The sequence below is a fragment of the Carcharhinus amblyrhynchos genome, chromosome 18 (genome assembly GCF_965287045.1).
Source record: "Carcharhinus amblyrhynchos chromosome 18, sCarAmb.v2.hapA, whole genome shotgun sequence".
Taxonomy (NCBI): Eukaryota; Metazoa; Chordata; class Chondrichthyes; order Carcharhiniformes; family Carcharhinidae; genus Carcharhinus; species Carcharhinus amblyrhynchos.
In genome coordinates this window covers 43,209,425-43,227,813 of record NC_137341.1, presented here as the reverse complement: position 1 = coordinate 43,227,813, position 18,389 = coordinate 43,209,425, and the positions used below count along the sequence as shown (strand labels likewise).

Here is an 18,389-nt window from a genome sequence, read left to right as displayed (position 1 = left end):
TAGATGCATTTGGCAGCACGGTGGCACAGTAGTTAGTATGGCTGCCTCACAGGGCCAGGGACCTGGGTTCAATTCTCAGCTTGGGTCACTGTCTGTGCGGAGTCTGCACGTTCTCCCCGTATCTGTGTGGGTTTCCTCCAGGTGCTCCGCTTTTCCTCCCACAGTCTGAAAGACGTGCTGGTTAGGTGCATTGGCCATGCTAAATTCTCCCTCAGTGTACCCGAACAGATGATAGAGTGTAGCGACTGGGGGATTTTCACAGTAACTTCATTAGAGTGTTAGTAATGTAAGCCTATTTGTGACACTAACAAATAAACTAAACTTAATAGTCACTTGCATGTTTAACAGCAATGATTGGGACATTAGACGACTAATGTGCTTGGCATCATGATTTCCATAGAGTTGCAAAGGAAAAGAAGATTAGTGAGAAATTATTGCTGGCACAATTGGAGTTACCTCAAAACTCTGGTTTAAAACAACTAAACCTTTTTTTAATGATATGAGCTCAAATTTGACCTGCTCAGTGACAACACAGGTGTTTATCAATTGTAGATGTCAATGTGCCACGGGAATTATAAAGATTACAAATCTCATCATTGCTTAGTATGTCAATGTCACTCCCAAAGTCCAAATTTCTGGCATTTAAGTTATGAATTCCAAATTGCTGGTACTTAAGTATTAGTTTTATAATTGCAAAATTGTTAATTTGAAGTTTGGTTATTGTTCAAGTTGTTTGTCTATTCAGCGTGCATGGGCAATAGGTGATGCCAATTGCTCTCAAATGCCGTCTCCGTTTTCAACCAGACTGCTCCTCGTTGATCTCTCAGTCAATACGGGTGCTGATGTCGTATGTGCGCACTTGCACACGGTCGGCAAGTTGAACGTTCACCAAGGGCAGAAAATAACCTGAAAATGCTATCAGCAGGGTTCAGATAAATTATCTCTTTTGGCTTACAATAAATTTTGCAATGTATCTGAATATTTACTGCCTTGATGTTGACACCCAGTCAGCATTGAGCTGTTTTCAGTAGTGCATTATCAGACCAAGTCCTCTCTCAAAGGTGGATGGCAGATGTGGATTAATCATGACATGTCAAGCATTATAACTTTAACACCAATATCAAATTAAAGTTTGTGGGTAGTGCATACCATTTGAGCTCCCACCCAACAGAAGTCTACAATAAATACAATCATATAGCACTTTAGCATTAGATTAACTTGATATCATGCCAACGGATACAGCTCTCAGGAAAGGCTCCCAATTTTAATTGGGAGCTCTATCCAGTAACTAAAGTTCCTCTAGTTAAAATGTAATTGCTATTTTGCTTTTTTTAAAAAGCGAGGACTAGGATAGCGCAGATCATCCAGTCCTGTTCTGTCCTGCACCATTTTTTGTTTCAAATTATGCGCTAAGACAACAGCTTGCTCTGTTGAGTATAACATGAGGGCAGCACCGTGGCACAATGGTTAGCACTGCTGCCTCATAACACCAAAGACCCGGGTTCAATTCTCAGCTGGGGTCACTGTCTGTGTGGCATTTGCACCTTCTCCCCATGTCTGCGTGGGTTTCCTCCGGGTGTTCTGGTTTCCTCCCACAGTCTGAAAGACATGCTGGTTCAGTGGATTGGCCGTGCCAAATTGCCCCTTAGTGTCGGGGTACTAGCTGGGGTAAATGCATGGGGTTACGGGGATAGGGCCTGGCTGGGATTGTGGTCGGTGCAGACTGCATATGCCAAATGGCTTCCTTCTGTAGGATTCCATGATTCTATAACACAAAGCTCCAATGTTACAAGAGTTGTTTGAGAAGCATTATTTTAACCTGCTCTTTCTTTCATGTCAATACTGTTAGAATGAGCGTGACTTTGGAGAATAACGAAAGCTCAAATTACCAGTCTCTTTCACATGCAGATGTTCTATATCCCCTTCCCACTGGCAAGCTCCACCAATCTCAACTCTGGTTGATGACCCTACAGGTGTTTCATCAGCGGCTGGTTTGTCCCCACCTATATCAGCGTCACTGGTCTCATTTGATGTAGACGCAACAGCTGCTTCTTTGGGTGCATCTGTGTCCGAAGCCTCTTTTGTACTACTTTCTGCAGCACCAGCTGAAGGCGCAGACGAAGCTGCTTCCTCGGAATTTCTTCGAAGAGGATGTCCATAAACAATGTACCACAGGAACATGTGGACTAGGCGGAGGCGAGGCATTTTGGGAAGGAAGCCAAGGGAACGCCCGAGCCCAGGAACTGAACAAAATGTGAAATTTTAAAAATTACAGGCATAAGTGTAATATATATATATTTGCTTATCTCTATATTCAGGCAAAATCATTAAATTAGTGCAACAGAACAGCTGTCACATCAGGCAGAGAGAAATAAATAGCAACAGAATATGAGAGCAAAGCATTAATAAAATTAGTAGAAAACAATAGCTAGGCCAAAGTTTTAGAATGCTTTGTGCAATTCTGAGCCCCTGTTGTAGACAATGTTGAACCCATAAAGTACAGTGCAGAGAGTTGAAACACTGGAATTCTTCTCACTGGAGTGGAAAAGACTCAGACTTAATGAATTGGGTTAGACCACTTGCATTTGTTGGGAGTCAGCGAACAGGGGCAGGTCATCAATTTCAGACTAGGAGAGAGACTCAGAGAAATTTCTTTGTGCAGACGTTTGTAGGATCATGACTATCTTATGTTCCCAGGAGTGAAAAAAAACTAGAACATGCTGGAGAGAGCAGGATAGTGAGATTAGTTTTGAACTGATTTTGATTTGATTTATTTTGTCACGTGTATTGGGACACAGTGAGAAATATTGTTCCTTGTGCTCTACAGGCATAAGCAAAACATATCGTTCATGGAATATGATGTGAAGATGCCGGTGTTGGACAGGGGTGGGCACAGTAAGAAGTCCCACAACTCCAGGTTAAAGTCCAACAGGTTTATTTGAAATCACGAGCTTTCGGAGCACTGCTCCTTCATCATCAGGCGAGTGGCCATTTACCTGGTTAAGGAGCAGCACTCCAAAAGCTCATGACTCCAAATAAACCTGTTGGGCCTTAACCTGGTGCTGTAAGACTTCTTACTATTCATAGAGTACACTGGGGAGAAGGAAAGCACAGGGCGCAGAAGTGTTGCGGTTACATGCAAGGTCAATAGAAAGATTAGCTTAATATATGATCGGATTGTTAGAAAGTTTAGAAGAGTTAGAGTTCAGTTTTACAAGCACAAGAGAGGAGTAAAAGATCAAATTTGAGGGTATGCTGGGGGCAGCTCGCAAGAAGTTGCCTCAATCTAGCGCCAGGTTTTTGCACACAAAGAGCCAAGTATCTTTTGTGCTATAATCATCCTTTCCTGCAAACAGATTCTAAAACAGGACAACATCCATTCTGCATCTGCTAATTAACAATCACGGCTCACTCCAAATACTTGGAGTGGTTTTTTTTTACCGATAACAGGGCGGTAATTTTTGAGTGGAGTGACGCCCATTTTCTCATCAGTTTTGCTTGTGGAGCCCTTGCTGGTGGTCTCGGCTTTTGTGCTGTGCTCGGACCCGGATGATGCAGGCGCCGAAGCATTCTCTTTTGTCTGTTTCTCCTTCTCTTTCTGAGCGTGGAGCTGCAGCACCTTCATTCTGCAAAATGGAAAGTCCAAGCAACCCATAGATGTCGCTACTTTAAAACAAGTTTAACAAATGCAGCAGACACGAAAATGCAAGGAGATTACAGTGACCTGAATTATTAGGTCAGTCTCATGAATGGAACTTCTCCACTGCGAGAACTGTTTTCTCCATATCCTTGCCCCAATAATTTGAAACACTTTTTTGTTGGAAAATAAATTGAATTATCCAGTACTTTGAATGTTGTTAAAATGACTGACATAGTAGCTACATTTTGAATTAACCATTAATGCGAATTAACAAGTAGACTGCACAACCTCTCAAAGTAAGCAGCTACCCTTGTGATGATAGCTGCACTCATCTCTAATAGATATGTGACACTGGCCAAATTATAGCAATGTCAAACTGCCTCAGGGATTTCTTTGGCCTTTACCAAAGCATGCCTTGAAGATAAAACCGAATGTAACCCCAAACCCTGGTAATCCATCCTCAGGAAGCTCAGACAACTCAGTCACATTAATTACAGGAACATACTGGATAAATTCAACAGGTCCGGGAATCGGAAACAAGGAGGATGATGCCGGTAAAATTCAGCAGGTCTGGAGCTGGACTTTTTAGTGAGTTTTTCCAGCATCCTCTGCTCTAGTTTTGGATTCCAGCATCCGCAGTATTTTGTTTATTTCAATCCTGTTGGTATTGGTTCATTTCTCAGTAACTTGCCCAGTTTGAATTTCATGGCTTGTGAAGACAAAACAATTGGGCGCATGTGCCCTAAGTGGGGAGGCCATTCTCTTCATGAATGTGTCAAAGTAAAGCTAATAATCTCTTTCAGTTATCCTTCAGGGTAGTAGACCTTTAAAGACTAATCACCTGTCTGAATCTTCCAACTAGTCCAGCGACAGTAGCATTGTGCCACCGTCTTCCCCTCTGCATCCTCTCCAGTGCAAATCATATCTTTCTTATAGTGTGATGACCAGAACTGCACTCTGTACTTTAGCTGTGGCCTAATGAGTGTTTTATGCAGCTTCATCATAACCTCCTGCTCTTATATTCTTTGCCTTGGCAAATAGAGGCAAGTGTCCCAAATGCCTTCTTAACCAGTTAACCATCTAAGTCCTTCTGCCTTCAGGGATCTTTGGGCATGCATCCCAAGGTCTGGTTCTCTGTACTTCACAGCATCCATTGCGTATGCCCTTGCTTTTTTTTTTAAAATGGGCCTCATTGGCTGGGCCAGCAATTTTGTCTCTTCCCTACTGGTCTTCAGGACATTTTTTCTACGTTGAAGGGACAATGTAAAGACAAACTCTCATAGGTTAGCCAGGGATCTCTCTAGCTTTCTCAGGAACTTAGCTCCAGGTTAGGCATTGCACAGCTGTCATCTCTTCTAAGGTAGTAAAAATCACAATGACAATTGCTGCTTATAAGGAATGTCCCACCTCCTACTAGGTGCAGGATTTAAGCCAATATGACAGAACCCCTCAGCTACTAACCTGTGAACAGTGTAAGAACTGGAGATCCTAAATCGAACTTGCTCAATGGCACTTTTTACAAGTGGGTCATTGGGAAGCACAGAGGGATGAGCCACAAACTCCACCTAGTTAGAACAGAAACATGCTCAGAAAGCTTACTTTCGTGCACACTGTGAATGAAGGTTCCATTATCAAGGCTACAACAATGTACAAAGATCCGCACTAAAGCCCTTACAAAAGTCATTTAATTTCTTTGCTAAGAACAATATAAGGTGATTTTGCCAAAATTTGACAAATTTAAAATTATGGTGTGCACATGAGAGTAATTAGCTTTAATGTTGACCTTCTTGCTGATGCCATCCTGTATAACGGTGGTACGGAAGAGTCGGAGCAGCCCCTCCTGAGACAACTTTTGGACCATTCTGACTATAGATTTCTTGCAGCACCTGGTGACCACACCATCCTGCTTCTCCTCTTCCATGATCATCTTCTGAAGCCTGGAGAAGAAACAAATATCAGCTTTCTCTAAAAGCAGAGTTCCCTTGGGCTAGCTAACCCGTGTCATTGGATTGCCTGGAAGAAAGCTGGGCTTTATAGTCAAAGATTAAACTCTCAAATATAACTCTCAGCAATTTAGTTAAATCTGTAACAGTGCTTTTTCAGAGGGAGTGCTTCCTCCCCTCCCCGGCCCTCCCCAAACAGTTGCTTGCCGTAACATGTTTCAGTTGCGACAACAAGCAAATCCATCACAGGCTCCTCTACTGCTTCAGGTGCAAGCATTTTACCCTTGCAAGCAAGAACAATACAAAGGCAGGGTGTGTCTTGGAAAGGGAGGAAAGCTGAAGAATTACGGGTATCAGTATAATTGAATCATGCTAATTTACTTATTAAAACAGCTCCTGGCACTTAGTGAGAGAAAGATTAAGGACTCGTTCGCAATATAATTTCTCTCATATCCTAAAAACTAGTGTTTTCTAAAAGAGTAAAGGTTTGTATATCATTTTTAGTTCCACTTATTATTGCAATTTATCTATTGCAGCACCTCCACCATATACCAACCATAAGACACAGCAGCAGAATTAGGCCACTCGGTCCATCGCGTCTGCTCCGCTATTCAATCATGGCTGATACTTTTCTCATCCCCTTTCTCCTGCCTTTTCCCCATAACCCCTGATCCCCTTATTGGTCAAGAACCTATCTATCTCTGTCTTAAAGACACTCAATGACCTGACCTCCACAGCCTTCTGTGGCAGAAAGTTGCACAGATTTGCCACACTCTGGCTGAAGAAATTCCTCCTCTTTTTTAAAAGGATCGTCCTTTAGCCTGAGATTGTGTCCTCAGGTTCTAGTTTTTCCTACTAGCGGAAACACCCTTTCCACATCCACTCTTGTAGTATCCTGAAAGTTTCAATAAGATCCCTCCTCATCCTTCTAAGCTCCAATGAGTACAGATCCAGAGTCCTCAACTGTTCCTCATACGACAAGCTCTTCATTCCAGGGTCATTCTTGTGAATCTGCTCTGGATGCCTTCCCAAAACCAGCACATCCTTCCTTAGATATAGGGCCCAAAACTGCTCACAATACTCCAAATGGGGTCTGACCAGACCCTTACACAGCCTCAGAAATACATCCCTGCTCTTGTATTCTAGCTCTCTCGACATGAATGCTAACATCGCACTCGCCTTCCTAACACAGCCAGAAAGACATTCAGCTTCACTCAATGAAGTTAATGTCTTTGGATGAGGAAGCAATACCTCATCATCCCTACTTGGAGCTAATAAATACTTAGCTAATGCTGGAATCTCTGAATTTAACCAATTTCCCTGACATGGTAATATTTTTGAGAATTGTTTACTTCTATTCGTGGGACACAGGCGTCGCTAGCTGAGCCAGCACTTATTGCCCATCCCTAGTTGCCCTTGACCTGAGTGGCTTTCTAGTCAGAGGGCAGTTGAGAGTCAACCACATTGCTGTGGCTCTGGAGTCACACGTAGACCAGACCAGGTAAGGACGGCAGATTTCCTTCCCTAAAGGAGATTAGTGAACCAGAAAGTTTTTTTCAACGATCGACAATTTTCATGGTCATCAGTAGACTCTTAATTCCGGGTTTTTTTTTTAGTGAATTCAAATTACACCATGTTAGAATGAACTGGTGATAACATTGCATCTGATGTAATGTGACCAATAGTAACAAGCTGTAAGGGTTAGCTGACCCAGTAAACCATGTAACCAATTACAGAACAATATGATGGTCAACTGATCAGCTGACTCAGTATAAATAAGAACCTGTTGGTAATTGAGAGGGAGTTTGGGCCCAGGGCGAGGCCTCAAGTTTGGAGTAATTAATTTCTTTATTAAGCCCTTTCGTTGATTTATAAGTTGGAGTAAGTTTTGTTACATTTTTGTCTACATTTGAACAGTTCTTTCTGGATAAGCATACCATCTGCCATGGTGGGATTTGAACCCAGGTCCCCTGAACATTAGCTAAGTTTCTGGGTTAATAGTCGAGCGCTAATACCACAAGGCCATCACCTCCCAATTGTTCCCCCATTGCCAATGATATTAGTGAAATAGTCGCCTGGCAAGCTTCAATAGATTTGAGACAGAGTCACGTGTCAGACTCATGCACTAAAACTTACGAAAACAAGCTTTCAATTAGTTTCAAATTCCGCACGGCTTCTAGTATCAGGTTCTGTCGTTTTAGCATCCTAAAAGTTTCATGAGGTCTTTTTAAATGGGTATCCTTGCATGGTTTGTTCTTCTTTCCCAGGCCCTTCTCCTATGAAAATAAATGCAAAACATAAACATGAAAGGAGAAGTTACTGTGATCAGCATCAGTATTTAAAAATAAATCCCCGTCACCCCTTTCATTCTTTGGAGGTATGTATGCAACATAATGTGTAATAATTTCAACAGCAAACCTTCTGCCAACATTCATTTTGTTCTTTTTTTATTCATTTGTGGGACATGGGCTTCGCTGGCTAGGCCAGCATTTATTGCCCATCCTTAGCTGCCCTTTGAGAAAGTGGTGGTGAGCTGCTTTCTTAAAACGCTGCAGTCCACGCACCTCAAGGGAGGGAATTCCAAGATTTTGACCTGGCGACTACAAAGAAACGGCGATATATTTCCAAGTCAGGATAGGGAGTGGCTTGGAGGGGAACTGGCAGATGGTGGTATTCCCATGTATCTGCTGCCCTTGTCCTTCTAGATGAAAGTGCCCGTGGGTTTGGAAGGTGCTCTCTAAGGATCTTTGGTGAATTGCTGCAGAGCATCTTATAGTTAGAACACACTGCTGCTACTGAGCGTTGGAGGTGGAGGGAGTGGATGTGGTGCCAATCAAGCGGGCTGCTTTGCTCTGAATAGTTAAAAGCAAAATACTGTGGCTGTTTGAATCTGAAACAAAAACAGAAAACTCTGGAAAATCTCAGCAGGTCTGACAGCATCTGTGGGAAGAGAATAGAGCTAACATTTCAAGTATAAATGAGTCTGCTCTGGCGAAGGGTCATCGGGCCTCGAAATGTTGGCTCTATTCTCTCCCCGCAGATGCTGTCAGGCTTGCTGAGATTTTCCAACATTTTCTGTTTTTGTCCTGGATGGTGTCAAGCTCCTTGAGTGTTGTTGCAGCTGCAGCCACCCAGGCAAGTGGGGGCTATTCCATCACATTCTTGACTTGTGCCTTGTAGATGGTGGACAATCTTTGGGGAGTCATGAGGTGACCCTGCAGTACTCCTAGCCTCTGACCTGCTCTTGTAACCACTGCGTTTATGTGGCAAGTCTAGTTGAGTTTCTGGTCAATGGTAACCCCAAGGATGTTGACAGTGGGATATTCAGTGACGGTGAGAAGACAGAATGTCATGGGGCAGTGATTAGAATGTCTTACATTTTCTCCCAAATTACAACCATTTAATAGAACAATTACATACAAAACAATTTGATTATTACTGCCCTACTGCAGCGTAGAACGCTATTGGACTCCAAAAGAATGGCAATCCAAAGCATCTATTTTAGTTAACACACACTACTGGTTAGAAAATCCACTAATTCTAATACTTCCAACAAAATTATATCATGCAACATTACAGGGACATCAAGTCATGAAATTAATGTTCCAGTCTGTGCTGCATTTGCAATGTGGTCACTTAAATACTGTAACAAGAGGACATAAATTGGCTCCAGCAATTATGCTGAAAAGCAATATCGCACTGGGATCTGAACTACTTTGAAACCAATCTTCATACCTTCACTTTTTCAACTGTAACCTCTTCAATAACAACGTTCTGTTCACTTTGCCCGTCCAATAATTTTTTACAGTCTGGGTTCTGCTGGGAGGAGTTTAATTGAATGTCGATTTGCTGGGATTCTTTGGATGACCCTGTTGTGTGCTTGGCTATATTCTGGGAACGACCTATCCCAACAGTTGTTTTTACTAAACCAGATAATTTTCTACCTGTATAAAACACAAATCATTCCAAAAGGTTACTGGCTTTAGATTTTAATCGCATTGCATGGGGCAGCACAGTGGCACAATAGTTAACCCTGCTGTCTCACAGCTCCCAGGGACCTGGGCACGATTCCCAGCTTGGGCCACTGTCTATGTGCTGTTTGCACGTTCTTCCTGTGTTTGCGTGTGTTTCCTCTAGGCGCTCCGATTTCCTCCCACAGTCCAAAGATGTGTGGGTTAGATGCACTGGCCATGCTAAACTGTCCCTTAAAGTCCCAGGATGCGTAAGTTAGAGGCATTAGTGGGATAAGTATGTGGGGTTACGGGTATAGGGCCTAGGTGGGATTGTTGTCGGTGCCGACTCAATGGGCCAAATGGCCTCCTTCTGTACTGTGAGGTTTCTATGATGCAAACAAACATCCATGTATTTGAGTTCATTCCACACCAATTATCAACAAAGATCTTGAGCAGTTATGAAAATATTGCCCTGATGTGAAATGTGACATTAGATACTTTAAGCATGGTCTTCCACCTGTGAACACAAAAGAATAGTGTTATCCAAACCAGGGAATGCTAGTCATTTAAGTTACATTGCTAGTAAAACCTTCTTCCATTCTAGTATACAATATATGTGGCGGCACAGTGGTTAGCACTGCTGCCTCACAGTGCCAGGGACACAGGTTCAATTCCAGCCTTGGCTGGTTGTCTGTGTGGAGTCTGCACATTCATCCTGCATCTGCGTGGGTTTCCTCTGCATGCTCTGGTTTCCTCCCGCAGTCTAATTATATGCAGGTTAGGTGGATTGGCTAAGCTAAATTGCCCCTTAATGTTCCAAGATGTGTAGATTAGGGGGATTAGGGTAAATATGTGGGGTTATAGGGATACGGCCTGGGTAGGATACACTGCTGCAGAGTCGGCGGCAACCTCAATGGGCCAAATGGCCTCCTACTGCATTGTAGGGATTCTATAATTCTATAGATCATCCTCTGATGCTCAATCCACTGATGTAAAAACAGGTGACAGCAACAGCTTCCAAGGTGACTCAAGGAAAACAACATAAATTAAAGAGTTGCATTGATTAACTGGAAGGAGTTGGGTCAGCTCAATGTCTGCGACACGCTGAACTGCATTCAATCACCAGAGGCAAGAGTATCCTGATTAGTTTGTCCACACACAGAGAATATATTTGGCTGAGCACCAAATTCTCCTTCCTTGCTTGCAGTGGCAGTTGGGCGTGAGCAGCCGGAAAATTCCTGCTGTAGTTTCACAGCACAAAAAGGTTCCAATACTTCAGCAAAATTCTCAATTTCTCATGTACCTATTTAGCTCCACCATTAATAGATGTCAATCAACCAACTTAACATGCAACTGGTGAATCTTGTCCTTACAGATGTAGGTAATGACCTAGTGGTATTATCGCTGGATTATTAATCCAGAAACTCAGCTGATGTTCTGGAGATCCAGGTTCGAATCCCGATGCAGCAGATGGTGGAATTTGAATTCAATAAAAAAATGTGGAAGTAAGCATCTACTAATGACCATGAAACCATTGTCGATTGTTGGAAAAACTGGTTCACTAATGCCCTGTAAGGAAATTTGCCGTCCTTACCTGGTCTGGCCTACACGTGACTTCAGATCCACAACAATGCGGTTGACTCTCAACTGTTCTCGGGCAACTTGGAATGGGCAATAAATGCTGGCCAACCAGCAACATGCATGTCCCAGAAATAAATAATAAAAAAGCTCAATACTCTGAGGGCCAGCATAGGTTGAAAAGCCACAACCAAGTACGAGCAGCAGAGCACAGTTATCCTGGGAGAACAACTCGAATATGATTTCTGAATGAGGACAAGATTGGAAACCAGCATGATGCCTGGCTGGTACTCAAAACGTGTGAAACAGGACAGGATCCTTGTAGCTCTTTGGTATGAATGACTCCCATTTGTTTGAGGTAGCATATGGCATATTCAACACCTTCAATGCAAATCCAAATGCAACTTTTGGTAGCTTTGCGCCAAAACAGGTTCCTTTCAAGCATGAATTGTCTTCGATAAGCCCTCTGCTAAACACTGTGGCATGCTTTTGCCCTCTGCTAAGTTCTTTGCTTGAGCTTGCTGGTGGAGAGGTTCTGATTTTGCATGATCAAGGGGCAGGAAGCTAGCTGCCAATATATCACTTTGCAATGCTGTCTAATTGTCATACTAAAAGATGAAATTCTCAGATATTATCCATGTATTTCAACATGTATTCTAACTGATGTCATCTTGGTGATTCAGAGGGAAGACCATTGCCCCACCCTGTTTGCCTTGAAATACCTGAATACAAGAGCAAAATATCGAGCAACCTGGGAGAGCAATGTCGACAATTATCAGCAATGATCTCGACCAAGCAAAAGACTTTGTTACATAGAGCAATGCGAATAAATGATTCCCTGTAAAGTACTGACCTTTGCCCATCTTTGACTTCTTCAGTTTGAATTTTCTAAATAATGCACTCTTGACTAACTTCTTTCCTTTGTATATTTTCTGCGAAGTAGTGCATTTTCTTTCTCTGTACTCCGAGTGAGAGGATCGACTGCTCTGCGTAGAGATTACTGGTAACTTCACAGGTTCCTTTTGACCGTGAACTGCCTTCGATAAGTCCTCTGCTAAACCCCCCGGCGTGCTTTCGCTCTCTGCCAAGTTCTGCGCCAGACCTTGCTGGCAGGGGGTTTCTGATTTAGCATGATCAAAGGGCAGGAAGCTAATTGTCGCCAATTGCTCACTTCTAGCTTTCTCCTTTTCAAACTGCTTGCTCAGTTCACTCTGCTTCACATACGTCTTAGCCACATACTTAGTTGTGCGCTGTCGACCTTCATCCTCCATGAAGCCCTGTTATAAAGAACACATACTCAGAAATTGGGGAACACATCAGTGGTTTCTGTGTGCTAATGCTTTTAAAACTTTAGATCCTGAAATCTTTGGGGCCAGAAAGGCAATTGCTTCCCAAGGGAGCTAGGAAAAGGTGGTGGGACCTGGTTACGCTGGGGTTCCACCCTATTTGCTGTGGCTCAGTAAATTTGAGTGGGAAGTGATACGTGTGGGGCGGAGGATTTTTCCATGTTTAAGCTTATTTATTTGTTCATGTCACAAGTAGGCTTACATTAACACGGCACTGAAGTTACAATGAAAACCCCCTTGTCACCACACTCTGGCACCTGTTCAGGTACACTGAGGGAGAATTTAGCATGGCCAATGCACCTAACCAGCATGGCTTTCGGACTGTGGGAGGAAACTGGAGCACCCAGAGGAAACCCACGCACACACCGGGAGAACGTGCAAACTCCACAGACAGGTGACCCAAGCCGGGAATCGAACCTGGATCCCTGGCAATGTGAAGAGGCAGTGCAAACCCCTGTGCCGCCCTGCCAAGGGTTGTGGCCAAGGGAAAGGCTTCCTGGGGACTTCCAACCATCATGTCCTTGATGGGTCCGAGTGAAATGCTCACCAATTCCATGGGAGTCTTTAAAAAGGCCCCAAATTTTTCCCAGATTAGGTAATCAGTCCCAGGGGGTATCACATCCCCTCCAGCAGGGATGACAGCTCCGGAGAGAGAGGATGAACTTTAAGGTCAAACGTTTCCTCGGCCCAGGTGGGCTTACGGGCACCTCAGAGCAGCTGTGGATCACTTTCATGGTCTTTTATAAGCCCTACTTTTTCTTAATTATCCTCCTACTCTTAATGTATTGGTAAAACATTCTTGCGTTCTCAGAAAATGCTGGAAAATCTCAGGTCTGACAGCATCTGTGGGGAGAGAACAGAGCCAATGTTTCAAGTCTAGATGACCCTTTGTCAGAACCTGCTGAGATTTTCCAGTATTTTGTTTTTGTTTCTGATTCCAGCATCTGCAGTATTTTGCATTTATCTTTGACTTCACCTTGATTTTGCTTGCCAACATTCTTGCATATCTTCTCTTTGCTTTCCCTAATTTCCTTTTTGATTTCATCCCTGCACTTTGATATTCTTCTCATTTTTCTACAGTGTTGAGTTCTCTGTGCCCATCATAAGCTTTTCTTTTCTGCCTTGGCTTACCCTGTATGCTCCTTGATATTCAGTGACTCTAGATTTTGCTGTTTCACACTTTTCCTTTGTGGACTTTGGCTTACCCTGAACCCCTTGAATATCCTTTTTGAATGCCTCTCACCAACTTTTACAGATGCACCATCAAAAGCATTCTTTCTGGTTGCATCACAGCTTGGTGTGGCTCCTGCTCTGCCCAAGACTGCAAGAAACTGTAAAAGGTCATGAACATAGAGCAGTCCATCACACAAACCAGCCTCCAATCCACTGATTCTGTCGACAATTCCTGCTAACTCGACAAAGCAGCCAGCATAATTAAGGAGCCTACGCACTCCGGACATTCTCTCTTCCACCTTCTTCCGTTGGGGAAAAGAGACAAAATTCTAAGATAACAGACCAACTGACTTAAGAACCGTTTTTCCCCTGCTGCTATCAGACTTCTGAATGGACCTACCTTGCATTAAGTTGATCTTTCTCTACACCCTAGCTATGATTGTAACACTACATTCTGCACTCTCGCATTTTCTTCTCTATGAACAGTATGCTTTGTCTAACGTGCAAGAAATAATATTTTTCACTGTATATTAACGTATGTGATAATAATAAATCAAATCAAAAATGAAATCAAATCAAGTAACTGTTTCCAGTTCACTTTTGCTTAGTAAAATTGGCCTTACCCCAGTTTAGAACTTTAACTCAAGTCCTAGCTTTGTCCTCTTCTATAATCACGTTAAAACTAACTAAGCTAGGATCTCTATTACCAAAATGCCCTCACACTGTCACTACACCTGCCTAGCTTCATTTCCTAGACCTACGTCCAGAACTGTGTCCTTTCTAGTTGGACTTGCTACATAATGGTCAAAGGCCATCCTGAAAGCACATCAAGAATTCTGTTCCCTCCATCTCTTTCCTGTTAGAACTATCCCACTTAATATTGGGAAAGTTAAAGCCCCCACTATTACTGCCCTAATGTTGTTGCACTTCTCAGAGATTTGCCTACATATCCATTCTTCTGTCGCTCTTTGACTATTTGAGGGTCTGTAGCACACTCCAAGTAGCGTGAATGCCTCTTTTTTGTTCCTTAGCTTAAACCCATATGGCCCCAGTTGATGATCCTTACATGTCATCCCTCCTCATGGCTGTTTCTTCGACAAAAATTGCCACCACCTCCATTTTTATTCTTCTCTCTATCTCATCTGAAAGGCCTGCAACTTGAGCAGCCATTCCCTGTCCCCCTTTAAGCCATGTTCATGCAATAGCTACATCATCATATTACCAAGTTTCTATCTGTCCCCCCAGCCCATGAATTTTACTTGCTCTACCCTTTGCATTGACATATATGCCCTTGAGTTAAAGTCGTTTTAATTTTCTAACTTATTGTTTCTTCTGCCTTCCAGACTCCTTCAGTCATCTTCTACCTTCCATTTCTGATTTTGTCCTGTCTGAATTCACCCTCAGGTTCCCATCCCTCTGCCAAACTAGTTTCTGCCCTGCCCTAGAGGGCTTAAACTCTACAGTGCAGGATTCATGTTCTGCAGTTTAGTGTTTCTTTAGTACTCAATGGCGATGCAATGCCTTCACATTAAGAGTGATACAGACCCAAGTGTATTCTTTTACCGTAATAACTTTGTATCGTTCCAGCAGGCGGCACAGCATCCGACCTTCAAGCTTTCCAACATTCAAAGCCAAACGGATTTCGGTCTGTGAAATTCCTCTGGTGCCTCTCTTCTCAACTAGAAATGCCAAGAAGATAGGACGTTACAATCTCTACTGTGCAAAAGGAGGCTATCGCGCCTGCACCAACAACAATGCCACCCTGGCCTTACTTCCGCCACTCCACGTATTTACCCTGCTACTCCCTCTGGCATTAAGGGGAAATCTACCATGGTCAATCCACCTAACTTGCACAAAGATAAACGATTAAAACTTTTTTTTTGGAGATCATACTACCATGGTGTTCTTCAGAAGGCAATGCAATACTGACTCACTATAAAGGATTTCACTGGCTTTGAAGCGCTTTAGGAGATTCTTCAGATTTGAAAGGTGCTGTATAAAAATATAAATTCGTCTCTTTATTTTTCTTTCCCTTGTAAGACGGCTGATGAATTTTCAAATTTGAAAGGTGACCCCCTTTCACCCTACATTCCTTTTGTTGGACTATCCTATATAGTCCAAAGCTAAGTGTGATTGCCCTTTCCTTTATAGGTTCCTCATTGTCTCCTCCTTTTAAGATTCCTCATTGGCGAACCTTACAAATGGATATAGGAATAATGGTAGGAAGGACTATTACTTACGTGGCGAAAAACTGCAGCAGGCGACGGTGCAGAGGGACCTCGGGGTCCTTGTGCATGAGTCGCAAAAACCCAGCTTGCAGGTGCAGCAGGTGGTCAGGAAGGCGAATGGAATGCTGGCCTTCATAGCAAGGGGGATTGAATGTAAAAGTAGGGAGGTCTTGCTGCAGCTGTATAGGGCACTGGTGAGGCCGCAGCTGGAGTACTGTGTGCAGTTTTGGGTGCCGCACCTGCGCAAAGATATTTTGGCCTTGGAGGGAGTGCAGAGGAGGTTTACTAGGCTGATGCCAGAGATGAGGGGGTTGAGCTATGAGGAGAGGCTGAATAAACTAGGCTTGTACTCGTTAGAGTTTAGAAGAATGAGGGGAGATCTCATTGAGACGTATAAGATGATGAATGGGATGGATAGGATAGAGGTGGAGAGACTCTTCCCGCTCAAAAAAGACAGTAGGACTAGAGGGCACAGCCTCAAGACAAAGGGGGGCGGTTTAGAACGGAGTTGAGGAGGAACTTCTTCACTCAAAGGGTGGTGAATCTCTGGAATTCTCTGCCCGTTGAAGTGGTGGAGGCTGCCTCGCTAAATATTTTTAAGACGCGGGTTGATGGGTTTTTGATAAGAGAGGGGATTAAGGGTTATGGGGAGAGGGCGGGAAAGTGGAACTGAGCCACGACAGATCAGCCATGATCTTATTGAATGGCAGGGCAGGCTCGAAGGGCTAGATGGCCTACTCCTGCTCCTACTTCTTATGTTCTTATGATATAGAAAGGTTAGGAGAATGGGCCAAAATGTGGCAGATGGAGTTTAACATGGATCAGTGTAAGGTCATGTATTATGGTCAGAAAAACGGGAGGGTGACTTATTTTCCAAATGGGGAAAGACTTCAGGGTGCTCCGGTGCAGCGGGATCGGGGTGTCTTCGTCCATGAGTAACAGAAAACTAACATGTAAATACAGCAGATAATAAGGCAAATGGAATGTTGGCATTTATAGCTAAAGGAATAAAATATAAAAGTAAAGAAGTATTGTTGCAACTATACAAGGCATTGGTGAGGCCGCACCTGGAGTATTGTGCACATTTTTGGTCCCTTTATTTGAGGAAAGATGTAGTGGAATTGGAGGTAGTTCAGAGAGGATTCACTAGATTGATTCCAGAGATGAGGGGTTTGTTGTACTAAGTGAGATTGAACAGTTTAGACCTATAATCTCTGGAATTTAGAAGAATGAGGGGAAATCAAATGGAGGTATACAAGACGATAAAAGGTACCGGATAAAGTAGACGTGGAACAAATACTTCCTCGAGGGGCATTCTAGGTTGAAAGGTCATAGTCTTAGGATAAGGGGTAGCAAATTTAAAACAGAGTTGAGGAGAAACTACTTCTCCTATAGGGTTGTGAATCTGTGGATTTCACTATCCCAAAGTGCGGTGGATGCTGGGAAAGAATTTCATTCCCTCCCCCTCACCCACCCAAATCAGGATTTTGCTCTCCAGTCATTATTTGCTGGCTCTTATTGGCCAAGATTTTGCCGTGGTTATGTCAGCAGTAACGTCAGTAATGTGCAGAATAACGTGGAGATCTGTGATTTGCTATCAATGATGCTACGCTTCTTCAGAAGGCACTGTATTGAGATCCCCTGAGAGTGCAATCCCCAGCAATCCGCAAACTTGCTAAAACTTCCACTACTGCTGTTCATCTCACTGTAAAATCCTGTGAAAAAGTTACTTTGTGGAATGAACTACGATTGTTTTTTTTAAAAAAGTATTAAGTTCATACTTACAATCAAACATCCTCACTGAAAAGCTAAGTTTGTATTTGTGGAATGCCAAAATTCTCCATTTTCTTTCCTTATGTTAGCTGTTGTCTTAATCAAATTACTTCCCGATCTGAAATCTTAAATTACAAGTACAGAGCTCTTAACATTCTGGTTTGTTCTCTGTGAGGATACTGTAGGGCAATGGGCTGCTTAGCTTGATGACATCGCTGTTGCTGGATGCCTAAAGGTTCTCTTGACATTGCCAGAATGAAACTACTGGTGGCTGAAGGGAAAACAGTGATATGGGGATCACTACATCTTCGCGGGCAACTTTCCATAACGTCAGCAGCAAGCATTGCTTTTGTTTGTCATGGACTACAAAATTTAACCCACTATATTTTTGGCACACAGCTTCATACTTTGGGCTTGTTACACACACACACACTCACTCCTATCAATGGCATCCTAACTCAACCTATTTTAGGTAAAACGTACCTCCTCTTAGAATCGTACAGTGCAAAAGAGGCCCTTCGGCTCATCAAGTCTGCACCGACACATTAGAAAAACCTGAACTCTCACCTAATCCCATCAGCCAGCATTTGGCCCATCGCCCTGAATGTTATGGTATGCTAAATGCTCATTTAAGTACTTCTTAAAGGATGTGAGGCAACCCACCTCCACCTTCCCAGACAGTGCATTCCAGACCGTCACCACTCTCTAATTTTAAAAGTTAATTTTATATTTGTGGAATGAGGCTGGGTAAAAAG

At 43.1% G+C, this 18,389-nt stretch overlaps 1 protein-coding gene across 2 annotated transcripts in view; it reads right to left on the bottom strand.

Annotated features, from left to right (window-relative positions):
- The window catches only part of gtf3c1 (general transcription factor IIIC subunit 1), a 95,149-nt gene that overhangs the window by 56,062 nt on the left and 20,698 nt on the right, over positions 1-18,389 (bottom strand). For both annotated transcript variants that reach the window (XM_080206913.1, XM_080206914.1), the window contains 8 exons: positions 15,197-15,312; positions 11,968-12,391; positions 9,319-9,527; positions 7,720-7,859; positions 5,424-5,577; positions 5,102-5,205; positions 3,442-3,626; positions 1,890-2,243 (listed from right to left, as the gene is read on the bottom strand). In XM_080206913.1, the coding sequence (XP_080063039.1) occupies positions 1,890-2,243; positions 3,442-3,626; positions 5,102-5,205; positions 5,424-5,577; positions 7,720-7,859; positions 9,319-9,527; positions 11,968-12,391; positions 15,197-15,312 (1,686 nt within the window). The remainder of the gene's footprint in view (positions 1-1,889; positions 2,244-3,441; positions 3,627-5,101; positions 5,206-5,423; positions 5,578-7,719; positions 7,860-9,318; positions 9,528-11,967; positions 12,392-15,196; positions 15,313-18,389) is intronic.